This window comes from Epinephelus lanceolatus, chromosome 15 (genome assembly GCF_041903045.1).
Source record: "Epinephelus lanceolatus isolate andai-2023 chromosome 15, ASM4190304v1, whole genome shotgun sequence".
NCBI lineage: Eukaryota > Metazoa > Chordata > Actinopteri > Perciformes > Serranidae > Epinephelus > Epinephelus lanceolatus.
In genome coordinates this window covers 15,923,721-15,946,653 of record NC_135748.1, presented here as the reverse complement: position 1 = coordinate 15,946,653, position 22,933 = coordinate 15,923,721, and the positions used below count along the sequence as shown (strand labels likewise).

At 41.7% G+C, this 22,933-nt stretch overlaps 1 protein-coding gene across 4 annotated transcripts in view; it reads left to right on the top strand.

Moving 5' to 3' along the window:
• Positions 1–22,199, top strand: part of sobpa (sine oculis binding protein homolog (Drosophila) a) — a 56,341-nt gene extending 34,142 nt beyond the window's left edge. For 2 of the 4 annotated variants that reach the window (XM_033643065.2, XM_033643064.2), the window contains 3 exons: positions 5,079–5,174; positions 12,126–14,184; positions 16,265–22,199. In XM_033643065.2, the coding sequence (XP_033498956.1) occupies positions 5,079–5,174; positions 12,126–14,183 (2,154 nt within the window). In that variant the 3' untranslated portion in view covers position 14,184; positions 16,265–22,199. The remainder of the gene's footprint in view (positions 1–5,078; positions 5,175–12,125; positions 14,185–16,264) is intronic. The other 2 variants (XM_033643067.2, XM_033643066.2) reach the window with 1 other exon arrangement.
• The last annotated feature ends 734 nt before the right edge of the window (positions 22,200–22,933 follow it).

Genomic DNA, 22,933 nt, shown 5'->3' with positions numbered 1-22,933 from the left:
AATTGCTGCACCCTTTAAAGTTCCAGTGTGTAAGATTTCAGGGGATTTAGTGGCATCTGGTGGTGAGGATTGCAGCCTACAACCAGCTGAAACTTTTCCTGGTTAGGATTCTTTCAGTATTCATTGTTGAGGAGGTTTTTAGCGGGAGCAAGCAATTTAAACTGGTAAAAAAAAAATGCAGTTTCACATTATAAATCAGTGTTTCTCCAACACTGTTTTGCTTGTCTGAGACAGGCCATTAGCAAAGCACCTGCTAACGTGTGCTCATTTTTTTCCACTGATAACTTCAGATCAAGACATTCAGGAGATTTTAAGCAGGAGCCATATTATCCACAGAGCTCCGTTCCTCTCCAAAACAAACAGACTAGGTGATTTAAACAAAACAAAAAAAAAACACTGAATAAAGCAGTTTCATGTTACATAAAATAAATTTTTCCATCTTTCCAAGGGCGGCTAACTACGATGGCCGACATGAAAATGCGAATGGCACTGTCTAGGCATTTGGTTTGTTTGTTCTGAGCTACTGTAGTAACATGGCGGTGCAACATTGTGATCTCTGTAAATGAGGAACCACTCCCTATGTAGATATCAATGGTTTATTCTAAGGTAACAAAAACACAATCATTTTTATTTTCAGGTGATTAAACATACTTACTATATTATGTTCCATTTCCAATATATCCGCTTAAATCCTACACACTGGACCTTTGAAAGAAGTATTTAGTGCAGGGAAGATGGCCTTTTTGCAATAAAGAAATTTAGAGATGGTAGTCACAGCAATATGCTCAGATATTTATACATAGATCTATTTGTTGCTGTAAAGAAAGCTCAAAAATGCTCCAGCAAAATTCACCTTTTTAGGAACTAAAGTGCTTGCCTTGGTCTGAGTTGCCAGTTTTTCTACTTTGATTTATTATGCTTTTCTTTGTTTTTATATTATAGAATTATACTATACTTATTATAGGGCCGTAAAGCACTGCTACCCCTACCAGACAACCCTTGAAAAATCCTCGTTTTTGTTTGCACAGATTATACTCTTAGTGTTCTTAAAATATTGCTGTACATCTGTGTAAGAGTCTCCATGGTGCACTGCAAACAGACTTGAACTGGTGTTGGGCTGGCTTTTCAAAACATGAAAAGGAGAGACAAACTTGTCTTTTTTTGGGGAGTGTGTTTTCCTCACCTCTCATATGCGTAGTGCCAGGACTGCACCTTCATTTCAGGATTTGGGATGAGCTCGGCTGCGCTCGGCTGTGTTTGTCTTTGGATTTGGAAAGCCTGCCTACGAGCGCCTTTCTCTGGGAAATGCAGCTCTTTTGGCAGGTGACGGGCACACACACCTGGACATGTATCCATGCCCAGATGGAAGCTAGCGCGGTGGCAGCTGGTGTGACGTCTCCCTCAGGACGGCGGAGTCGCCAGAGGGGAGCTAGGCGGCCGATGTCCTGCTCTGTTGTTCATATAAGGAACTTCAGCTGGGTGGCAGCTGCGATTTGCTGGCATGATGCATCAGCATTAAGGAAAAAAAACACACCTTTAAAAAAATAAAATAACACAACTGGCACTGCATTTCCCCAGTGTGCTAATGCAAAGTGTTGATTGACTTTGACTACACATTTCTATCTATCTATCTATCTATCTATCTATCTATCTATCTATCTAAATCCCAACTCCTTTATCTGTGTGTGGCTCCCTGTGTGCGCCTCACGCCTCGTTCACAGTGCCAACACCTCATTAGTACAATATGCAAATGAACTGGCGCAGGGCCAGAGGGTCAGAGCACAAACTGGAGACAGAATAATAGCACAATGGTGCATCTTTGTGTGTGTGTGTGTGTGTGTGTCCTAAGATGCTCATGTCTGTAAATGTGTGTTTACCTGTCTTTGAGTGTGTGTGATGTGTCAGTGCTCACACTGAGGAGACGTGGTGCATATGTGTGTGTTTTTGTGTGACAGAGAAAAGAAAATAGCTGAAATGGGTCAGCCTACACGTACTGTTCAGTTAGTGCACCGACAGCTTCTAAATAACCATGACCCCATAATCTCTGGTTTGGTTTTCTCCAACCTTTTGTGACAAAGTTAAAAATCTCCCCTGTTACATTGTAAAATGTCAGCGGCGAACAATGTATTTGTCAGATTCCTACACTGTATCCGATCCCATACAAGTTCGCTTCATGAGACACAAGACAGCATTATTTGATTTATGTCATGCTTGGAATGGGAAACCCTACCTGGAGGTGAGGGAAGCAGATGGAAGCAGAGGCAAACTCAATCAGTCTTTGGACAAAAATGTAGAATATACACCAGAGTTACCCTTTGGTATCATCATGAAATGAGCTGAACTGGAGGCCAAATTAGCAACGATAAATCAGAGATTGCAGTGAGCGATTTAAAGGGGACAAGATATGAAAGAAATCTGCTCGGGCCAGTGCCTCACCTGTCAATGACATAGGCTCAGTATGACATGTCAGCTGCAGGGGCTGCAAGCAGCACGATGAACATGTATAATTGAGGTTAAATCTCCATTTCTGATAAGGGTGGCTCCGCACCCCGTGGCTGTAAAATATGAACCAATTATATCACACTGAGGTCTATATTATATACAAGTGAATTTCATTTAATGAAACACAATGGAGCAATTTGGCATTGTGCCAGACAAAGCATCCACGTTAACTTCTTCGTAGCAAAAATTGCCCACACCTGGCACAACAGTACTGACTTCCTCAGTTTTCACACTGTGCATAATGAGTGACTCACAGAGTGCAGGAGAAGGTGGCTCCTTTTTAGATGCTATAAGGAGCTCTGTCTTGTAATATTACAGCATCAGGAAATTAACCCTACAACAGCTTCTGTTGGAGCAAATTAAACATACTGAAGTACTTGTATTTTCAACAAGAATACATGGAGTTACTGTAAATCCCTATCAGGTATTGATCACTAACATGCAACACCTTTTTGGAGAGGGTCACCAAGTGCAGGGATTCACTTGTTTACCCCCAATGCCAAATAACATGTAATGCTCTCAGTCAGCTACAGTGTTTCATGTATTTGCAACCATGTTACAACATTCATCTCCAGGGCAACCAGCTTCAAGAAGGGGAGACTGGGACAGTTGTAACATGGGACAGTTGTAAGACCTTGAATCAGAAACAAGCCAGAGTGATTTCTCAGTCTGCGCATGCTCAGTTAGATTGTCGTCTTACTTACAAAAAATGAGCCACATTTGAAGTTCCCAGAGGTAAAAATGTAACTTTTCTATCAGATGTATTTCCAGATGCTGTCCCGAGATCAAATGTGTTAGAATTCAAACAAATATTATCAAACTCAGTGTTTTGTGAGCTAAAAACAGACATGACTAATATGTCGAATTATAAGTCAGGCAAGTTGATGTGAGGTAAAGTGATGATGCTGGGACCATGTTTAAAGTCCTTACACCAGGTACTTTCATTTATAATCAAAAAATCTTGAGGCCTACAGAAACTAGTGTACATGTCAGTCAGTTTGGTTGGGCTTTTATACAGGATTGGAAAGATGTGGACTGTACTTGATTTAGCTTAGGTAGCTTATTGCCCCTGTAGGGTGGGACAACCTCCACCTTCACGCCGAGTTCACGTCTTGTCACTCAGATGGTTTTTACAAGCAGGCAGGTGGGAGGAACCTTTCACGTTTGCCTCTTAGTTGTTCCAAGTCAGAGAAATGGGGGACTTCCCATAGCTAAGATATTTACCACTTGGCAAAAAGAGCCCCAAAATTGTCAGCAAGCCAGTATTGAAATTCAGCCAATTAAGCTAATTAAAAATAAGCTATACATCTTGCATCTGTTTTAATTGTGAACACATTGCTCTACATTGTAAACGCAATAAACTAATTTAGCCTATTTATATATTGTGACTAAAAGGCTAACAAATGGAATAAATTGGTGCTCAGGTTGGAAAAGCAGGTGGTTTTCCTCTCCTTTTCTTTTGCTCCTTTTTCAACCTTTTTTCCTGAAGGACATTTTGAAATGTCACAGCAGAAAAGGCACAAATCCACTTCTGTATAATGCAGCATTCACGTCATATCATTTAAACTGTAATTATCAGCGGCAAGGAGAAAGAAAAAATTCACAGCATCTGACTTGCAACACAAAGAAGCGATATTGCAGAATTTCACACTCCACCACTCTTTTCACTTTCTGAAAAGAACTATGGAGGTGACAACAAACTGTTTGGCAAAATGGCCGCAAATGCACCACAGCTGGCATTAGAATATAATCCTATAGGCCTATTTATACAATGGATTCATAGGAGCTATACACTGTTTCTGCAGTACATAACACACCAAAATCAGCTATTTTAGGCTGTTTAACGTGAATTGGTTTGGCTACAAGATAAGCACTGCCAGACCTAGCACATTCAGGGGGTAGCCTGTGTAGCCTATAGGAAGATCTGCCACTGGCTGCTGACACTGTCTGAATGAAGTATAATGAAGTCATGGTTTATGTTATGAGTAACACCTATGCCTTTCCTACGATGACAGGTTAAAGCAGAGTTTGGTCAAATCACGTAGTTTCTTGACAAAACTTCACCGAGCTTCAAACTGAGCAGAAGTCTGTGTGGGTGTGCAGGGCCTTTATGGACTTTATTTAACCTCTGTCTTACTTACTAATGGCTCCTGCTTTGTACACTATATTTTACCGTAGGACAATGAGATCAGAACATTCAATATACTTCAGTTTCGTCATGTTAATGTAGCGTAATTACTTTTAATTTTTTAAGTGAGTTTAATTTTCTCTTTATGTCGTCAATAAATTGGTGTTTGAATGAACACACACGCAGCACTTTGAATGTCTAAACTAAATGTCTTTCAGTCTCCTCAGCCATGCACATGCATGCACACACACTCACACACACGGTTTTGTTTCAGAGAATCCTGTTGATTGGTTTGTCCACAAACCAATGACTGTTCACCCATTTTACAGTCACCATTTCTGTTCATCTTTCTCAGTGTTGTTTTCCATTTCTGAGTTTTTCCTTGTTGCCTCTGTTCACCTGTTTATTTTGTCCATTCGTAAAAAGAAGCCATTATTTCTCCCCCCAGGCGAGAGACGACGATGGCCTCGGTGGGAAATTACCCCAGCACAGCTTTACTCAGGACACGCCCAGGCTTGTCTTCAAGACAAACAGCGATGTGCTTGTAAGGACCATAACCATTTAACACCAGATAGAGTTTAAGCTTGATGGCTACTGCACAAATATGTTTTGATGTTGTTCTTTGTTAAAAGTGTATAATTTTCAAGTCATTTCTTCCTGACATGTCAATGGACTGGTTCATATTTGGGCATTACTATAAAAGTAGACATCAAACATCAGACTCAGTCCAGCCCAAAAAATACACAGTACACAAGCGGCACTCATGTTTTACATAAAGTTTGCACACATTTAAGTTTGAGCTTTTCATAACTTTTTTCATGCGTAATCATTTCCTTTGCTCATTTTCATTATACATCATATTCAGTGACTTGTGTTATGAATATGTAGGAGTGATTAGACAAGGAAACTAAGGTGAACTGTGCGGATTTACTCATTTATTTTTAATGTTTATTAAGTATTGCAATATGTTTTATACAGATCATTCTGAATTGAGATTACAGTTTGGTGGACTCTTCATCACAACAAAAAGACAATTATATATTATGAAATATATATTACTAACATGTCACATATTATGTTTAATGTAGATTTAAAGGAACACTCAAGTTAAAACCAAAATCACTCTTATTTTCATAGTTTCAACCATCATTTCTGCGGCTTTCTTTATGTCTAATAATAGCATTGTACCTATTAAGTGAAGTGCTGAGATCTTGGATTGTGGCGACATCACTAACAAGAAGTCACATGAGGCAAGAAACACTAGCAGTCAATCGTACAGCTTTTAAAATACACAGATGGGTTAGCCAAATGTTTCTGATAAAAAAAACATGATCACACTGTATAACGATTACCCAAACTTAATGTTTTTATCATCCATCACAGATTCAACCACCGACTGTTTCTCGTGTGCTTACAGTTTTAGGTGGTTTAGATAATCTGGCTAAACTGTTGGCTTGTTAACAACCTATTTGATTATCTGACCACTCGTGCCTTTCCCCATTGTACTTCTTTTAGGCAATGTTGCTGTGTATCCCATCAGAAATTACTATGCAAGTACAATTATCACAGTTGACAGAGAAATGGTGACACCCCCCCCCCCCCCCACCCCCCACGCCCAACAAAAAAAAAAAAAAAAAAAAAAAAAAGAAAAGACCAGAGACCAAAATGTGTAGGTATTTAGGGGCATCTTCATTAGTTTACAGTCTCCTATAACTAATATCTACATACAGAGCGGGTCCTTTTCTATAGAGTCTGCCATGTTGTTTCTACGGTAGCCCAGAATGGACAAAACAAACCCTGGCTTAAGACAGGGCTATTCGTGTTTTTCGTGTTGGCCACCGCAGTTCTACTACATGCTTGGCACAAGGAAGAAATTTTAGCTGGTTGCAATCTACAACCTTACCCGTATGGCACTAAATCCTACACACTAGTCCAGTGGTTTTTAAACTTTTTGTGCCCAAGGCACTACAAAGGGCCAAAATCTCACCTGTATCTCCTGTATTTATATGTATGCACAATAGCCTGTATAACGTGTGTTATCACTCTTGTCACGACATAAATGCTAGTTTTTATTTACTAATATCAAATAACAATTGACAACCAACTATTACTTGTGAAAATTCTTTTTGAACTTACCGAAATTACATCAAAGCACCAGTAACACATCCATTTTGACTAGAAATAGTAAGTAAGATAATGTGATGTGTCACACACTTATAATTCCCACATGCAGATGGCGACAAATAGGTTCCCCGTGAAGGTTTTTAAAATGAAATTAGATTAATTTACATTTTACAGTTTGCCTTTTTATCAGGAAATGGGTGCACACAATACAGGCTACTGATACAGTCAAATAAAAATTCAGTCATAAATTTTTATAGGCCCAGTTAAATATTGCATTAATAATGTGTGGTTAATTATCACAAAATCCCACGGCACACCATTTGAGAATAAATGCACTGGACCTTTAAAGCCTTAGTTTAACATTTTAGGAATTATGTTTGTCTTTTTGCTTAAAGTTAGATGAGAAAATCCATAGAGCTTGCTTATCTGTAAGCTAAATATGAAGCTACAGCCAGCAGCTGGTTAGCTTAGCTTAGCCCAAAGACGGAAAACAGGTGGCTACAGCTATAGCTACTGGCTCATTTCCTGCAAACGGAAATTAGCTAGTAGCTAAATCTGGTACAATGCATATCTTTTTCTTGGATGAGATTTATGCTTTTTTGTCCCTTACAAATAAATGTGATAAACTAAACTAAAGCCTTTGACTTAGATTTTCTCATATAGAGACAGGCTAGCTTATCACCGTCTTTATGCTTTACATGCTAAACTAAGCTAATCAGCTGCAGGCTGAGTTTCATATTTAGAGTGAAGACGTGTAAGTGAAGATGTCCCATGTGAAAAAGCAAACATCTGACAGCCACATGCCAACAGAGACATATCATCCCAGAGGAGTCCAGTCTGCTGCAGTGACAGTCAAACACAATCCTCCAGGTCTGTCTCATCGCTCTTACAGCTGGGGATATTTTACTCACTGTGCGTGCGTGAGTGTGTGCTGTTAAATATAGTGCGGTAGAGGCTCACCTGGCCGAGTGAGAATGGCCTTTGTATGTCTCATCTATAATGACTAATGGTGACTGGCTGTGATAAGAGCAGCCTTACAGGGAGTGTAGCTCTGGCCTTCTTCAGTTTTTTACAGTTTAAATGTTTCATGCTCGATTCAGGTTTTTAATGAAGACATCAGGTACACAGTGTAGCCAATTTAAGGCACTGGGAAAGAATTTGAACCAGATATGTTTCCCCGTTTGTAAGCCAGGCAATTATAACCACCATGATAGATATTTCAATAAATGAGAGCACTGTAAACTGATATTTTGGCTAATCACAGTAACAGGTCCACATGTTGCAGATGGTTTGTTAAGTGCTGCCAAAGTTAAATTTTCTTGTGTAAACTTTGGTGAAGGCTTTATTCTGTTTTATTTTTCCAATGGACCAGGTGCTTTAAGATGGCAGTCTTTTGCTACGTAATCTAGTTTTTGGATTGAATTCGTAAGGCAATAAGCTTAGTGTTTCTGTTTGCTATCATTTATGGGCTTGAATTGTCATGAGTGGACACTTTGCTGCAGATTGTTTGGAGTGCGGGACAACTGAACTAAAAACTAAGCAACTGGCTCACTTCAAGCACCTGGTTCATTTCCACGGGTTTAATCCTTGTGTTTTGCACTATGTGATTATAGCAGCAATCTGAGAAGTGTCAAAAGAATCACATATCGACCTTAACAGAGGGGATATACAAGCCTTTCCCTTTATGCACTTTTACTGCTTAAACCTCCTCATTCTACATATAAAACCACTTCAGGCACTACAGCCTCTTATGAAACCTTACAATCTCTGCGCCGTCTGCAGCCCTCCAGCCTCTTAACCCTCTGCAGCCGCCTCCTCTTCGTCCTCTTCATTATCTAAATCCTCCACTTCCTCTGCAATCTCTTTAACATCTGCAACCTCTTCCTCTTCTTCACTGCCTAACACGATCTCATCTCTCTCTGCAACCTGTTGGTCTACAACCAGCTCCTTCATCTCTGTTACTGGAGTACTTTAATACTGTATTTCCAGTCCCTCAACCCCTGAGAATGTCCTCCGATCATCCTTACTTCACTTTTTCATTATGATTATACACAAAAACTAGCTGATCTTGGATGCTTAAATGTCACCGGCCTTGTCACCGGGACAGAGGTCAAGAGGAGGAAGAAAACGATGACTGCTGAGGTGGTTGCACTTTTTTTGGAAGCACGCTAATTGTTGCAACGCAAACGGTTAAACTGCACTGCCAATGCTGGTTCGTTGACCACGATGGAAATAAATGACCATAATTACATTCAACTGCAAACATCTGTGTAGTGGGGAGCGAGCAAGCGAGAGACAGAGAGAGAGAAAGCACAACTCCATTAGCGTAATGCGCAGTGAAATTTCACTCACAGTGCAGAAAGTCGTTAAGTGCTCTCCATCTGTCTTTCTGAGTCGAGGAAAATTTCAGCACATTTATTATTTAAAATATCCTGGGCCTACCATTATCAAACTCAACTTGCAAGAGCACCTTTTTGACTTTTACTCAGTCATGGCTCATTGAATTAGCCAGGACTAAATGGGCAGTTAAAACGTGTCGAATTCAAGGGACTGACATCTGAGCACCGCCAGCGTACTGTTTAAGCGTAGCAGTTGCTGTGTAGTCCAGTCTCTGATCTGTTTGTGCTGTGGTTCCTTATGTTCTCCAGCTGCTTGTCCTGAACTCTGTTCATGTGTTAGCGTCAGAAATTCCTCCTGAATTGCATTTGTGTGAGTTAACCCTCCCGAGTGACACCACATAATGACTCTGAACTTATTACAAATGCAGAGCTATAGTACATCTTTTAAAACTTTTTTTTAGGTGTTTCTGCTTGATTCTGTCCACCAGACGATCTGATTTAAGACACATGACATATGCAGAAAACCTGATGTTTTACACGTGTAGCAGCTGCAGGTCAGCATGCTATGTATTCTTTTGAAATCCTAGCCAATGCTACAGTGCATCTGCCCAAACAGCCCATGTGAGTCCACTGTCTTTCAGTTGCTGCCAGATAGGATCCTGCCAAATAAACCAATGTTGCTGCGCAGCGTGCAAAAGGAGTTTATCCACCTTCCGGTTGCATCCCTCAACTTATTAACATTCAGCAGGGGGGCTTAAGGGTCTGTGTGATGGATGGATGTCGTTGAGGGGTCTGACAACTGATTAATGCCTTAATTATCTCCAGCGAGGACCTGCCACTCCTCCCAGAGCTGACAGAGTGAGCTGTGTGTGGCCTGACGAGTAACGCCGTGTTCAGGGCTCGCCCACTGCTATCTGCTCTACCAGGGTCACATTCATTTTCTTCCCAAAGAAAAATTTGCACTTTTTGTGCCGGAAAAGGTGTATAACAGTGATGGAACAGTGCAGCAGGGTGTTTTGGGATCTTTGCCACTGCAGTCAGCAAGAAAGACAACTTTTCAATTTACCCTCAGCATGTTTGCTCTCTGCAGACAGAAGTGATCCTGCAGCACAATATGATGATGCCATTTTATTATCCCATCCTAATTATTGGCTTTGTCCACACTCTATAAATCCCAATCTGAGTCTAGAAAGTTGATCTGAAAGCAATGTTATAATTCTAATAGATACTCTATACACAAATTAAACCGATATGGATTAGTTTCCAAAAGAACTTGCTACTATAGAATTTCATTCATATGACATATATTGTTAGGTGTTCATCTTATCTTGTCCAGGCCTTATGTACAATAAAAATACCAGCATTTAACCACGCAATCCACTTCTCTGACATTCTGTATGTACGTGGACGTCAAGCTGTAGTTTTTCCATTTGAAAAAGTTAGTGGAGAGACAACACTGCTGTGTTGGTGTGTCCAATTGTTAAAATTACAAACAGGCAGTTGTATTTCACAAGATGCTGGAAGCCATGGCTGCATTGCATTCTGGTCTTTTGAGGCAACTGTAAGTGGATAAATAGATTTGCCACTGAAATGTTGTTGAAAGTTGGTCTGAAATGGCAGCTCTGTGATTGGAAAACAATGTAAGACAATATGCATTTTTGTTACTTTCCTTTACAACATGCATGAATGGCAATACTTGTCATTTTGTATTTAGAAAATAATAATCAGCACTGCAGAGGTCACCGAAATAGTCACATCATGTATGTTCAGCCAGATATCCATAGAAATAACAAAAATACAAACAGCTTGTTGAATGCCTTGTCAGTTTTTAGCTATGATTGCACTTTTTTGTGATCTCAAAGAGTCCGTATGCCACATTGAGAGCCATGTGAAGATACAGTGGAGTAATTGCGTCCTGAGCAGAGAATGAAGTCATGCTACCTCTGTGTGTGTTGTTACCTGAGCTTCTCTGTGGTTTGTTGTGGTAAGGTGGTCCAGCTACGTGTGCATGTTAGTGCATGTGTGTGTCCCACTCTTTGCACTGTGCAGATACAGGGGGTTCTTGGATGGTGTCATCATGGAGGCTTTCCAGTTCCCCTCTGTTTAACACTGTCAGCTCTGTTAGGCCTGTTGCCTTTGTTTAGTGTTGTGTATGGAGTTAGCAATGTTAGCTGCTAGCCGCCAGCTCAGCCAACTCATACGGTTTAAGTTTTGCAGTAAGCCCCTTTGAGAGTTTACAGTAAATGACAAAATTCATCATTCAATCATTTGATGCCTCTGAGGAGATTTAAAATCATTAATTATGTGCCTTCTGGGACTGTTTTTGATTTGAGGTGTGACCTGAAGTGCAAAATGTTGGAAATCTGAAAGTTGCAGCAGCAGTTTTCTACTCTGTGTAATTCAGTATCATTCATTTGCTCTTTTCAGCATTTAAACTGACTCAACTTTAATGTCTGTTTACAACTGTAGTTGGCACACACTTCAAGACCAAGTGTGGAAGGCCATTTGCGGAAAACCATCTTTTTGTCTTGTTGTGCTCGGGGCGTTAGTCTCCCAGGGATCTGTGGTTAAATGAGACTGAGAGTGTCTTTATTGCCAACAGAAGGTATAAATGGGCATTTCTTGTTAGCACAAAAGTTAAAGACAAAGTCACTTCAATAGCACTTAGCAGCAAAATGCCATCACATGCACATTTACCTCTCAGTAAGGAAAACACATTGATTTATACACATGCACAAACACACACCTACATTAGATCAAATACATGCAGGCATGCGAATTTAAACAAACTTCAAGGTTAAGTGTTTGCTCTTGACAGATTTGTAAGAGTGTTTAGAGACAGCATCAGTTTTCTTGAATCTTGTTTTAAATGTGTTTATCTCCAGATGGTTTGGAGGCAGAGCTTTTGCTTACCAGGGTACTTCAGAGGATTTTTTTTTGTTTTTCATCAAAAACAAATTAGAAGTCTTTTGTATGCAGAGTGACAGGTGCTGATGCAGTGTGTGTATTGTGTGTGTGTTTTTCTGTTACAGGTATGTGACTGGTGCAAACATATTCGCCACACTAAGGAGTACCTGGACTTCGGTGCTGGTGAGCGGAGGCTGCAGTTCTGCAGTGCCAAATGCCTGAACCAATATAAGATGGACATTTTCTACAAGGAGACCCAGGCTGCACTGCCTGGAGCATTGTGTAACCCTGGACACGGCGCTGGTGGAGAGAGTAAGATGGAGTGCAGTGGAGGGGTGCAGCTGCTCACTCCTGAATCCTGGGGAACGCCGTTAACGGACCTCCGGCGAAAAGCTCCTTCACCAGGGGGGCCTTCCACCACCTCTGCAATGGCCCCTTCCACTTCTTCTGCCACCTCACCATCAGACACTGCTGCCGTCTGCTCCCCGTCCTCCTGCTCCTCAGCCAAGATTCCCACACCCAGACCCCATGAGAGCCCCACACTCCCCCCTCCACCTGTTCCCTCTTTGCACCCACCTGTTGGTGTTCCCCCTGGTAGCCCTCCCATGGTGATGACACCCCGGGGACCCATGCCCCTACCGCTGTTCATGGAGCATCAAATGATGCAGCAGATGCGTCCACCATTTCTTCGGCCCTCTGCCCACCCAGGTGGGCCCAATAGCCCCCTGTCAAACCCCATGATCCCTGGTATTGGTCCACCACCTCCCTCTAGGACCATGGGTTCAGCATCAAGCCCCATGCACAGACCCCTGCTGTCTCCACATGTCCACCCCTCATCCAATCCCAACCCTGGCATGATGCCCCCCCACCCTGGTCTCCCCATGCCAGGCCTGCCTCCTTTCCCCCCTGTCAACATGATGCCCAATGGACGCATTCCTCTGCCCCCTATGATGAACTTTGGTATGCCATCCCTGGCCCCATTGGTACCCCCTCCAACTCTCTTGGTCCCTTACCCTGTCATTGTACCCCTCCCAGTCCCAATCCCTATTCCAATCCCAATTCCCTTCAGCCCCAAAACTTCCAGGGACCAGCCAGAGAGCAGTGGCACCTTCCGCAGTGCTCCAGAGTCCTCTGAAGCTTCAGCCTCTGGGCCCCACTCTCCAGGTTCCTCTGCAGGTGACAGAGGGGAGCAGAAACTAGAGCCAGCTGGTGCAGAGCATCTCTCTCCTGTACGCTCAGAGAGAAGCAGGACGGCATTGGTGGACTTGACTGTGAAGGCAGAGGAAAATGCAGGCAGTCTGTGTCTAACCAGCGGCCCTGGACCGATGGACGGGGTTATTGATCTAACTGTGGGCCAGAGGCCATGCCAACAGCAGGTAATTCAGAGGATGCTACCTGGGGTCCAGGTCAAAATAGAGGCAGAGGCTGAATCAAGATCTCCACCAGCTGCTGGGCTGGGTTGGGAAGGGAAAGGCAGTCGTGATGGGGGGGAAGGGGCCCTCTCCCAGGGCCTCCTTAGTGCTGCAGAGCTGGAAGGGGCCACACACCCAAACACACTGGAATTATCAGGCCCACCATCCAGCAACAGCAGCCCTTCTTGCCATGCTGATCCTCTAGTGAGCCAGCTAAATCCCTGTATGTCTAATCGTTCCCCACCACCCTTACCCAGCACAGCACGGACCCAGCCCCAACCCCTGCCCCAGCTCCAAACTAGCCCTGCTGCCCCATGTAATGTCATAGTCAATGGTACGGGATGGCATTCGCTCCTCACTCCTGCCTTTGAGTCTTACCCTGACCGAAGAGGAGACAGTGTTGCAGGAGAAGGAGAGGCTGAGGAGCAACCAGCTAACGGTGAGCTGGAGCATGAGGCACTGAAAGAGAACAATTGCTCAATTGGAGATTGGGAGCCGGGTAAGCGGGGCTCAACACAAGACGAGATGGCGGACACAGTGGAGGGTAAGCCAGACCCTGACTCCAACATGGAGGAGGGTGAGCATGCCTATGCTCTGCCGCTGCTGTCTACCGGAGGCTGTGTCGTCATCCAGCCTGTGCCAAAGCCCGGCGCTGACAAGACGGCCATCCTGTCCTGCTCCATCAGTGCCCCTCTATCAGCAGACGGGAGCCCCGAGCTAGAGCCGCCGCTGAAGAGGAGGTGTCTGCGAATCCGCAATCAAAACAAATGAGGTGGGTTTACCCCAGTGTGCTCCCACAAAAACTGTTACGCGGTCGTGCAGGCTCTGTATTTAAGTATGAATTTACACAGATTTATTCATTGACATTTTGTAATTCCCAGTGGGGTACCCATCGAATAATCAGTCGCTTTTGATGTTTCAAATGTCTCTCACTCCCCAGCGTGTATCCTTGAACTATTTGAAATTATCTCTTTTACTTCCAAAATGTTTTTAACAAGTTGTTTATTTTTCATATTTAGTCTTATTCTATAATTTCTGGAATTCTGGCAAGAGGGTTATTTTATGTTTTGTCCAGTGTAGCTAACAATGAGGCTGATCACTTCATCAGAATTTCACAATATGGTGCTTGATTCAAGGGTAGATTCTGTGTGCCCTCAAAGAGACAGTAATCAAACAAGCAAGTGAATTATCATCCAAAAAGAATGTCAGAGTGCACGTTCAAAGGTGTCACTGTCACAGAGGTGTGCAGGTGATGTATTTAAATGTCACTCACAGCGACTGACTCTGAAAGGCGTCTGAAAGGAAACCAGGAGTGAACACAATGTGAAGCTTACTTGTTGATTAGATTTAGATAACATATTAAGACTCCATATTAGATTATCAAATATATCATTAGAGATGACAACCTACTAACGTGTGAGCATTTTTTACGCCTGCAATGAATGCAATATCTCAAGATCACCCTGAGGGAATTTCTTAAAAACTGGCACTAACGTCCCCTGGCACTCAGTGATGAACTGATTAGATTTTGGGCACAAAGATCAAAGGTCACTGTGACCTCACAAAACATGTTTTTGCCCATAACTCAAGAATTCAGTTGCTAATTATGACAAAATTTCACACAAATGTCTAGTAGGATAAACTGATGAAGTGACGACATGTTATATCCAAAAGGTCAACTTCACTGTGACATCATAATGTTTTGCAAGAACTATTATTCGATGCCATCACTCAGTAACAGAGGGAGAGACATTAGGTCATTTGCCGATCTTCTGTGCTGCTGTGTTGAAGACGTGTGTGTGAAGCATTCCCTGTTTTACAATATGTAGCTTTTTTGCAGCAACATCCATACTTGAAGCAATGTCTGCTGTCATGGTCTGGACAGACCTGGATGTAAACTACAACTGCAATGTGACTTGTTTTAGGTTTGTTTTGTAGTTTTGATTTATATGCATTTCTTGCTGGAGCATGCATTTCGCCAAAACATTATTATTTTCTTACATATTTCCTCATGAGCAGGCACATTGCTCCCATTTTACAGCAAGATTACTTGTTGCTTCACCCTGACTGGCAGATTACCTCTGTGAGCTTCAGAATGGAAATGGGAAGTCTGTCATGTCAAAGGATTTATTCAACACATTATTACCAAATTTAATGATGCACTCCTCGAGTTCTTAATTAAATGAAATTGTATTCAAGAGCAATTGAAGACCAATTCAAGTTGTGGTAACACGAGGCGAGCGCTCTGAATTAGAGTAATTAATAACGACAAAAGATGGAAATCAAGCCCCATGCGCGGTTAGTGCTGCTAAAAGCAACCCAGCAGCTGAAATGAATCATAGAAGTGGAGGAAAAAATGTACCGTAACCTTCAGATACCTAAAGATACACCATTTTTTGATTATTGATAAGGGAGAATACTAAATCAGTTTGCTGTATCTCACCTTGCCCACATGCCAGCAATATCACAAGGCATTCATTATGAATTATCTAAAACATGATGTAAAATTTATGCCACCAGAGAGGCACACGCTGAATATTTCATTCTTTATTTGCCCAAAAGTGTCCTCAAGCTGATACTGATTGCATGTACTGAAGAGAATAAACCCCAAATTAGGAAGCACTGCTGACAATCTGCATTTTCCTCAATTTGATCCTCAGTGATTTTAACACCAAAACTGTTCTTGAGAGGTTCTTGTATGAGCCCTGTTGCTCTGGACTTAAGCCCCTCTGCTCTCCTGCTTACCTTGAAATGAAAGTTGGGGCTGCCTGCTTGGATTCATGCATCGACTCTACAAAAAACAGCCTTGGGGGGTTGACTCAGTCTAATTCTCCTCCCACTCTGTTTCACAGATGGACGCTCTGAGGACCACAGTGCCATCAACGACACTCACTTGTCCACCCCCCACCTCCAAATCCCACCCCTCCCAGCTACACCACCACACACGTTCACACACACACACACACACACACACACACACACACACACACAGATTTTTCTCGTCCTCACTCATCGTCCAGTCTACCAGCACCACAAAACGCCTTCGACAACTGATGAGAGTCCAACCAAACATGTTGATGTGTATCATAGCAGAGCAGACAGGACTCCTTTTGTCCATGTGACAGACACTCTGATGGACTGAACTTCTACAGACTTGATGTCGTGGCCAGCAGGATCGCTTGACCTTTGAACTGCAGACAGTATATCCCTGCAACAGGAGGACTTTACCCCGCTGCTTCTCTCCTCATTTACAGACTCTCAGCCCACACTGCCCCTTATACCTTATCCACCCTCCCCCTATCAAAGCAAGTGCTCTCTGTATTGTCTGTTTCTATGGAACGCTGCTGCTGGGATGTTAGTGAAGGAGCTCCAAAGAGAGATTTACATCCCTCAATGAAATTGCTCCTGTTTCAGTCCGACCTGGTGCCACACCACAGATACAAAATCTCTGCTTCAGTAAGTGTTTTTTTTTCCCTCACACAACTTGTCACTAAGGTATAGACTGATTTCACAAAGAGCCACAGAGCTGGCAATAAACTAACCAGCAAAAATGTACTTGCCAACCTGACACAAAGTGTTCTGGGCGATTCTGATGGGTGGTAGCTAAAGAGGAGCATACTAAGCATGAACACATGACTGAGAGATATTTCAATAAGAGGCTGGAGAACTGTCCTTGGACATAAAATCACCGATTTTGTTGAGAATTACTGAATCAGCAAACTAGAGGATGAAATATTAACCTTCACCAGCAAGTAATGGTGTGTGGGTGGAATCATGCAATCTCTGCCATTTTCCTGTAGCATCTATTTGTTTGCTCTTAAACTTCACTCGTTTAAAATATAGTGTTACACAAGAATGAGGCAGAGTTGTCATGATAATCATTCCTACTATTGGCATTATCACACCCTGTGGAACGCTGTCTGTGTGCTCTAACAGTAAGCCATGCTAGTTACAGTAATAAGCTGCTGTTTGAGAACATTTCGAGGCTTACTGCACCTCCAGAAGAACTGGGATGGCATGACAATGTAGAAACTCTGCCAACCTGCAGTGGGTACTTGCAACCGCAGGCTAGTACTTAATCTTTTCTATAATACATTACCAGTGATGTTTCTGTAATGGGCTAGTTCAAGACTGCACTGAATTTAGACAGGGCAGAGGGAAGCCAGCTCTTTCATAAATAATTCTTTTGGGACCTGGAGAAACACTGTTGAAGTAACACTACAGATTTTTTCTACAATAAACACACTGATGACAAATTCATTTTGGAAATCGTTTGAGAAATATTTAAAACATTGCCTCTTGCTTGTCCAACAGTCCTGCCAAGTTTCTTAAATTTTTTTGCCAATTATTATTTTTTAAGCCAAATTTAAAGGGACAGTGTGTAGGATTTGTAGGATGTAGTGGCATCAAGCAGTGAGGTTTGCAGACTGCAATCAGCTGAAACTTCCCCCATGTGCCAAGCATGAACTACTGGTTAGGATTCTTTCAGTGTTCACTGTTCAAGAGGGTTTTACCGGGAGAAGAATTATTCGCAGGGGTCTCATCCTCTCCAAAACTGACACAATGATTTAAGACTCTGAATAAAGCAGTTTCACTTTACAAATCAGTATTTTCCCGCTACCTAGCACCTGCTAATGTGTGCTCAGCTTTTTCTCTGATAACTTAAGATCCAGATGTTCAGGAGGTTTTTACCGGGAGCTGAATTATCCTGAAAGGTCTCTTTCTCTCCAAACCAAACAGACAGTTTCATGTTAAAAAATGAGTGTTTTTCCGGTGCTACTCACAGTAGAGGTGCTGCTAACTATGGTGGGAGATGCAAAAACGCTATTGACCCTATCTAGAACCAGTGTTTGGTTTGTCTGTTCTAGGCTACTGTAGAAACACGGAGTTGCAACATGGGCGACTCATATAAATGGCTAATTCTAAGGTAACGGAAACATGTCGATTCTTATTTTTTTAGGTGATTATACACTAAAGAAAACACTTATTATACTATATTCCATTTCTGCCAATATACCCCCCTTAATCCTACACACTGGACCTTTAAAGCCAGCATTGTCCTCAATTCAGTGGCGTGCTCTATGTACAGCTTTTTGGGCAGTTTAAGTGAACGCACCACAACTGTCACCCTTTCGGTTTGATCTGATCCAGTTACAGCGCAGCTTAAGCCTGTGAGCCAGGACATCAAACAAAGCCAGCATTTAGTTTACACTCCTATGGAGGAGGTACATTGTACCAGTGTGAGACAAGGTATTATCATATGCCAAAGGCCTCTGGTGTGTTGAAACAAAACATGTCACCTAGTTTTCAGTGGAAATGGGATTTCAAACTGAAGATTTGACCAGATAATTTATAGTTGCCAAAATAACAAGCACTTATTTTTTAAAAAATGGAAGGAAGATACGGGAGAACAGAAGTGGATGTCAAAAACAGTATTACCCCATAGTCTCTCTTTATGGTTTAAGGGCCTGTGATACGTCACACTGTGAGTACGGTGAAATACAAATTGGGATTAAAAAGATGCTGCGGGACTTGAGTGGGTTACATTAAATGTGTGCGTTGCGTTGCAGCCCCATCATATCTCACTGTTTTCTTGTAGCATTTGGTTTTGTGGTCAAGGTGGGATTTTTTTCTATGTCCAAATGAGGCCAGACATTAACTACACATATTCACATGTCACAAGCACACCCACAGTACCCATACTCAAGTCACACACACAATGCACGTAGTAAATTTAATGTGTGTGTGTGTGTGTGTGTGTGTGTGTGTGTGTGTGTGTGTGTGTGTGTGAGGCAGGTGCAAGCAGAGAGCCCAGTTGAGATTACAGAGTGTTGACTCAGAGTAAGTAGTGTGCAACTCTATCTGTTGCCTGTTAGTCAGGCATTTAGGCTTAGCTTGCCGCTTGCCAAGGCCCAGCTTTGGTGTCACTTTAAGCATTTCCTTGCCCCCGCTTCATTTCTCTGCAAGCAAAGGCAGTGAAAATGCTCTTTTTAAAGCTGCCTGTTTCTTTCTTGTCTACCCTCTGCTGAATTGAATTTGTCCATAAGTAGAGATATCCCTGTCTGTAATTCCTTCACAGATAGCCTATCTGTAAGCACAGGATTTCTAAAATTACAGTTCATAACAGGAGAATAGGTATTGAGCAATTGCACCCCTGCTTCAAAGTTGAGGTTTCCCTGCCTAGCTGTCAGTTTTGTTGTCCAGAATCTTGCTAGTAAAAGAACAGAAACGAGGGCTGATGTAACCGAGAAACTGGACACTGTAGTTTCCAGTGTCTGTAATATGGGAGTCATACAAAACCAAGGCCACAGCCAGGATTTTAGAGGTCATGAGTCCCCCAACACACCGCTCGCCACTGACCAGAAACCAAAAAACAAGGTCTCTAATTTTTTAACTACATGGATGTGTACACTTTCTATAAATGTTATGTCTTATAAAACTTATACAATACACGCGATGTGTACATTTTTAAAATGTAAAGCTCCCCCAGGTTGCAAAAACATCCAGAGGACACCTCAGTATCCTCAGTGGTAGCTATAACCTCTCTATCCTTTTGTCTGAGGCAGGACAGGTTACAGTTTCCTGTTTGTTAGTGTATGATGGGTCTGCACCATGCTGTTAAAAAGAGGGTGGTGGACTATTATGTTGGTCAACTCAGCTGTGAGAACAAAGTTTTCAAAATGACCTTTTGTTTACTGCTCCACTGCACACTTAAGCGTGCACTGCACTGGGCTGACAGGCTGCTAGCATCCTCAAAGCAGGAAGACTGACCTTGTAAAGGAAAAGAAAGGTGTCTGTTATGTTATTATGTGACATGTGGACTAATAAGTTTTTGTCCTGCTAACAGTTGAGACAAATGGTGGCTACGTGGGCAAATTAATTGCCAAAAAATGAATTAAGCACAGTGATGTTAATCAGAGGATGGACTCTTTCCAATTTGGACTCTCCCATTAGCTCTCCTCTAGCACCACCCTCAGGACAAAATATCCGCTTAGTTTGAGCATGAAGTATCTAAAGCTAATTGCCAGATTCCAATTAAAGGAAAAGTCCAGTATTTTTTGGAAATATGGTTACAAATGTAAAGCTACAGCTAGCTGTCGGCTAGCTTAGCTTAGCATCAAGACTGGAAACAGGGAAAAAGCTATCCTGGCTCTGTCTAGAGGTTATAAAAATCTGCCAACCAGCATTAAGCTTTAGAAAGCTTATTAATTAGCTGTTATATCTCACCTGTTTCCAGTTTTAATGCTAAGCTAACTGGCTGCTGGCTGTAGCTTCATGATTAAATTCCCCCAAGTGTTGATATAGAGTGTCAAGTTCATGTCATAATGTGTTAAATGTTTCGGACGAGGGCGCCATCTTGTGAGGAATACACTGTGTTACAGTACATGTGCCAGCAATGGCGAGTAAGCAACAAACTTATCACGAGAAATAACATGGATCCATATGACTTGGCAGCCCAAACTGGATTACAGACCCAGATGCACTACCTCCACTTACACATCCGGACATTGTAAACTATTTTGTTTTTGGATTGAGTGCATACACTTTGATAATAGAAGTAACAAAGCATTCCTCAAAGATGGCGCCCTCATCTCTGTTCCTTTATATTTGCCTCCTAGAGGACAATGCTAATTGTTTTGTTGACCTTTTCCTGACCCTTCTTCTTGTGCCACTGTCAGGCTACACTTACAGTTTTAGTCCGACTACTGTCCGATCTCCCAGGATTTTTCTAACTCATTATCTTTACAAGAAACTTCATACTGATTTAAAAAGGTGAAGGGGGCTTGAATTTCGCTGAGGAACTAACCAAATCCTTTGCTGTGTCTGCTTTTTCTCCTGCTTGACACCGTTACACACACATTCAGACATACACAGACAAAACAACATGCATGTTATGTCTGAGCCTAATCTGCACCATGCTGTGTTGGCGTTGCAAACGGTGTACTGTCCACGTCTGATATTGAAGATACGAGAGCCTAACTCTCACGTGGAAATCCTGGACCACTGAAATCAGTCTTTGTGATGGCAAACAGACTCGTGACAAATCTCCAGCATTCCTTTTTTGATGATGGACTCCAGGCCTGGTCAACAGCCTGAATTATGCAATGACAACTAACTCTAACCCTAATATAGACAAGTGGTCCACAGACAAAATAAAAAACATGACACGACTTCATGTTACTTTTCAAAAACAACAGAGAAGTTGCCTTAACTCTTGCTTGTATAATCTCTCCAGTTAAGACAATGATGCTCGCTTGTAAAGAAGACTCTCCCTTCTTTGTACAAAATGAAATATACCAGAAACAACAACTTTGTTATCTTGCTAGTGTCAATGTATAGATGATCAGCTTTTTCTGTAACTTGTATGGACCGTCACATTTTTGCTAAGAAGAAAACCCTCCTCCCAACTTCCTTTTTCCTAAACATCCAATCTGTTCAACGTTTTAACTCGTGGTGGACTGTCAATCTTTTTGTGTACATTTTATAGTATTATTTATTGTTGACAAGTTTTGCATTTGCAAATACGAAAAAAAAAGAAGTGAAGGTGGTTCGACCTGAGCATTCTATTCCAATGTAAATGCCTGGCGAACAGTGAAAAGCTTTTTTAATTATTAAAATGGAAAAACAGTGATATGAGGAGATGATCTTCTGTCTTTTTATTATGACGTTGTAACATGTACATAACATGTGGCCAAAATTGCTTTGGAAAAATAATCATTTTTTGTGTTGTAACAGTATTTGTTTTATCCAGTGAATTGCTCATGAAGACAAATAAATAAGAAGCACACACAACTCTGTTTCAGATGGGTCATATCTGCTCATTCATTACGTGTACAAGGAACCTGCGCTCAAAAGGAAGCAGCTTTATACTGTAAGACATCAAATCAAACTGTAAAAACTGCCATCTTCCTTTTAGTATCATTTATTGGGAGACTTTGACTTGATACCTCACGTCCTCACATCATTTACAACATGGCGGAGAACAACCCAGAAACCTGTGAAAATCACAATTATTGTCTGGCATGTGAATTTCAGAGGTGTCAAATGTCAAAAAAAGTCCAAATGTTCCACAGTGAAACCTTAAATATAAACACTGAGAAAAAAGCTGTGCAGCTAAATGGAAATATGCAAAGTAAATATAATTATTAACACTTTTTAAATGTATTACAGTTAACAGTACTCCATATATGTTAACTGTATATGAACAGCAGCATTATAAAAAGAGTGATATGAACCATTCAGTGCCTGTGAAAACATTTAATTACTGAGAATCTACAGTATTACCTGTAAGGCATGGTATCCTGCACTATCTGAACTGATGAACTACAAATTCTCAGCCAATTTTAAATAAAGAATGCCATAGCATTAACCAGTCAAATACATTTAACAGCTTTAAAACATTATTAATAATTAATGCACGAGTGATTAGGCTACTTGTTTAAACACATTTTCCAGTGCTGAATCATTCATAAGTTGTTAGATTTTGGTTAAACAGTTTAAATATTGATGACTCAGATGGA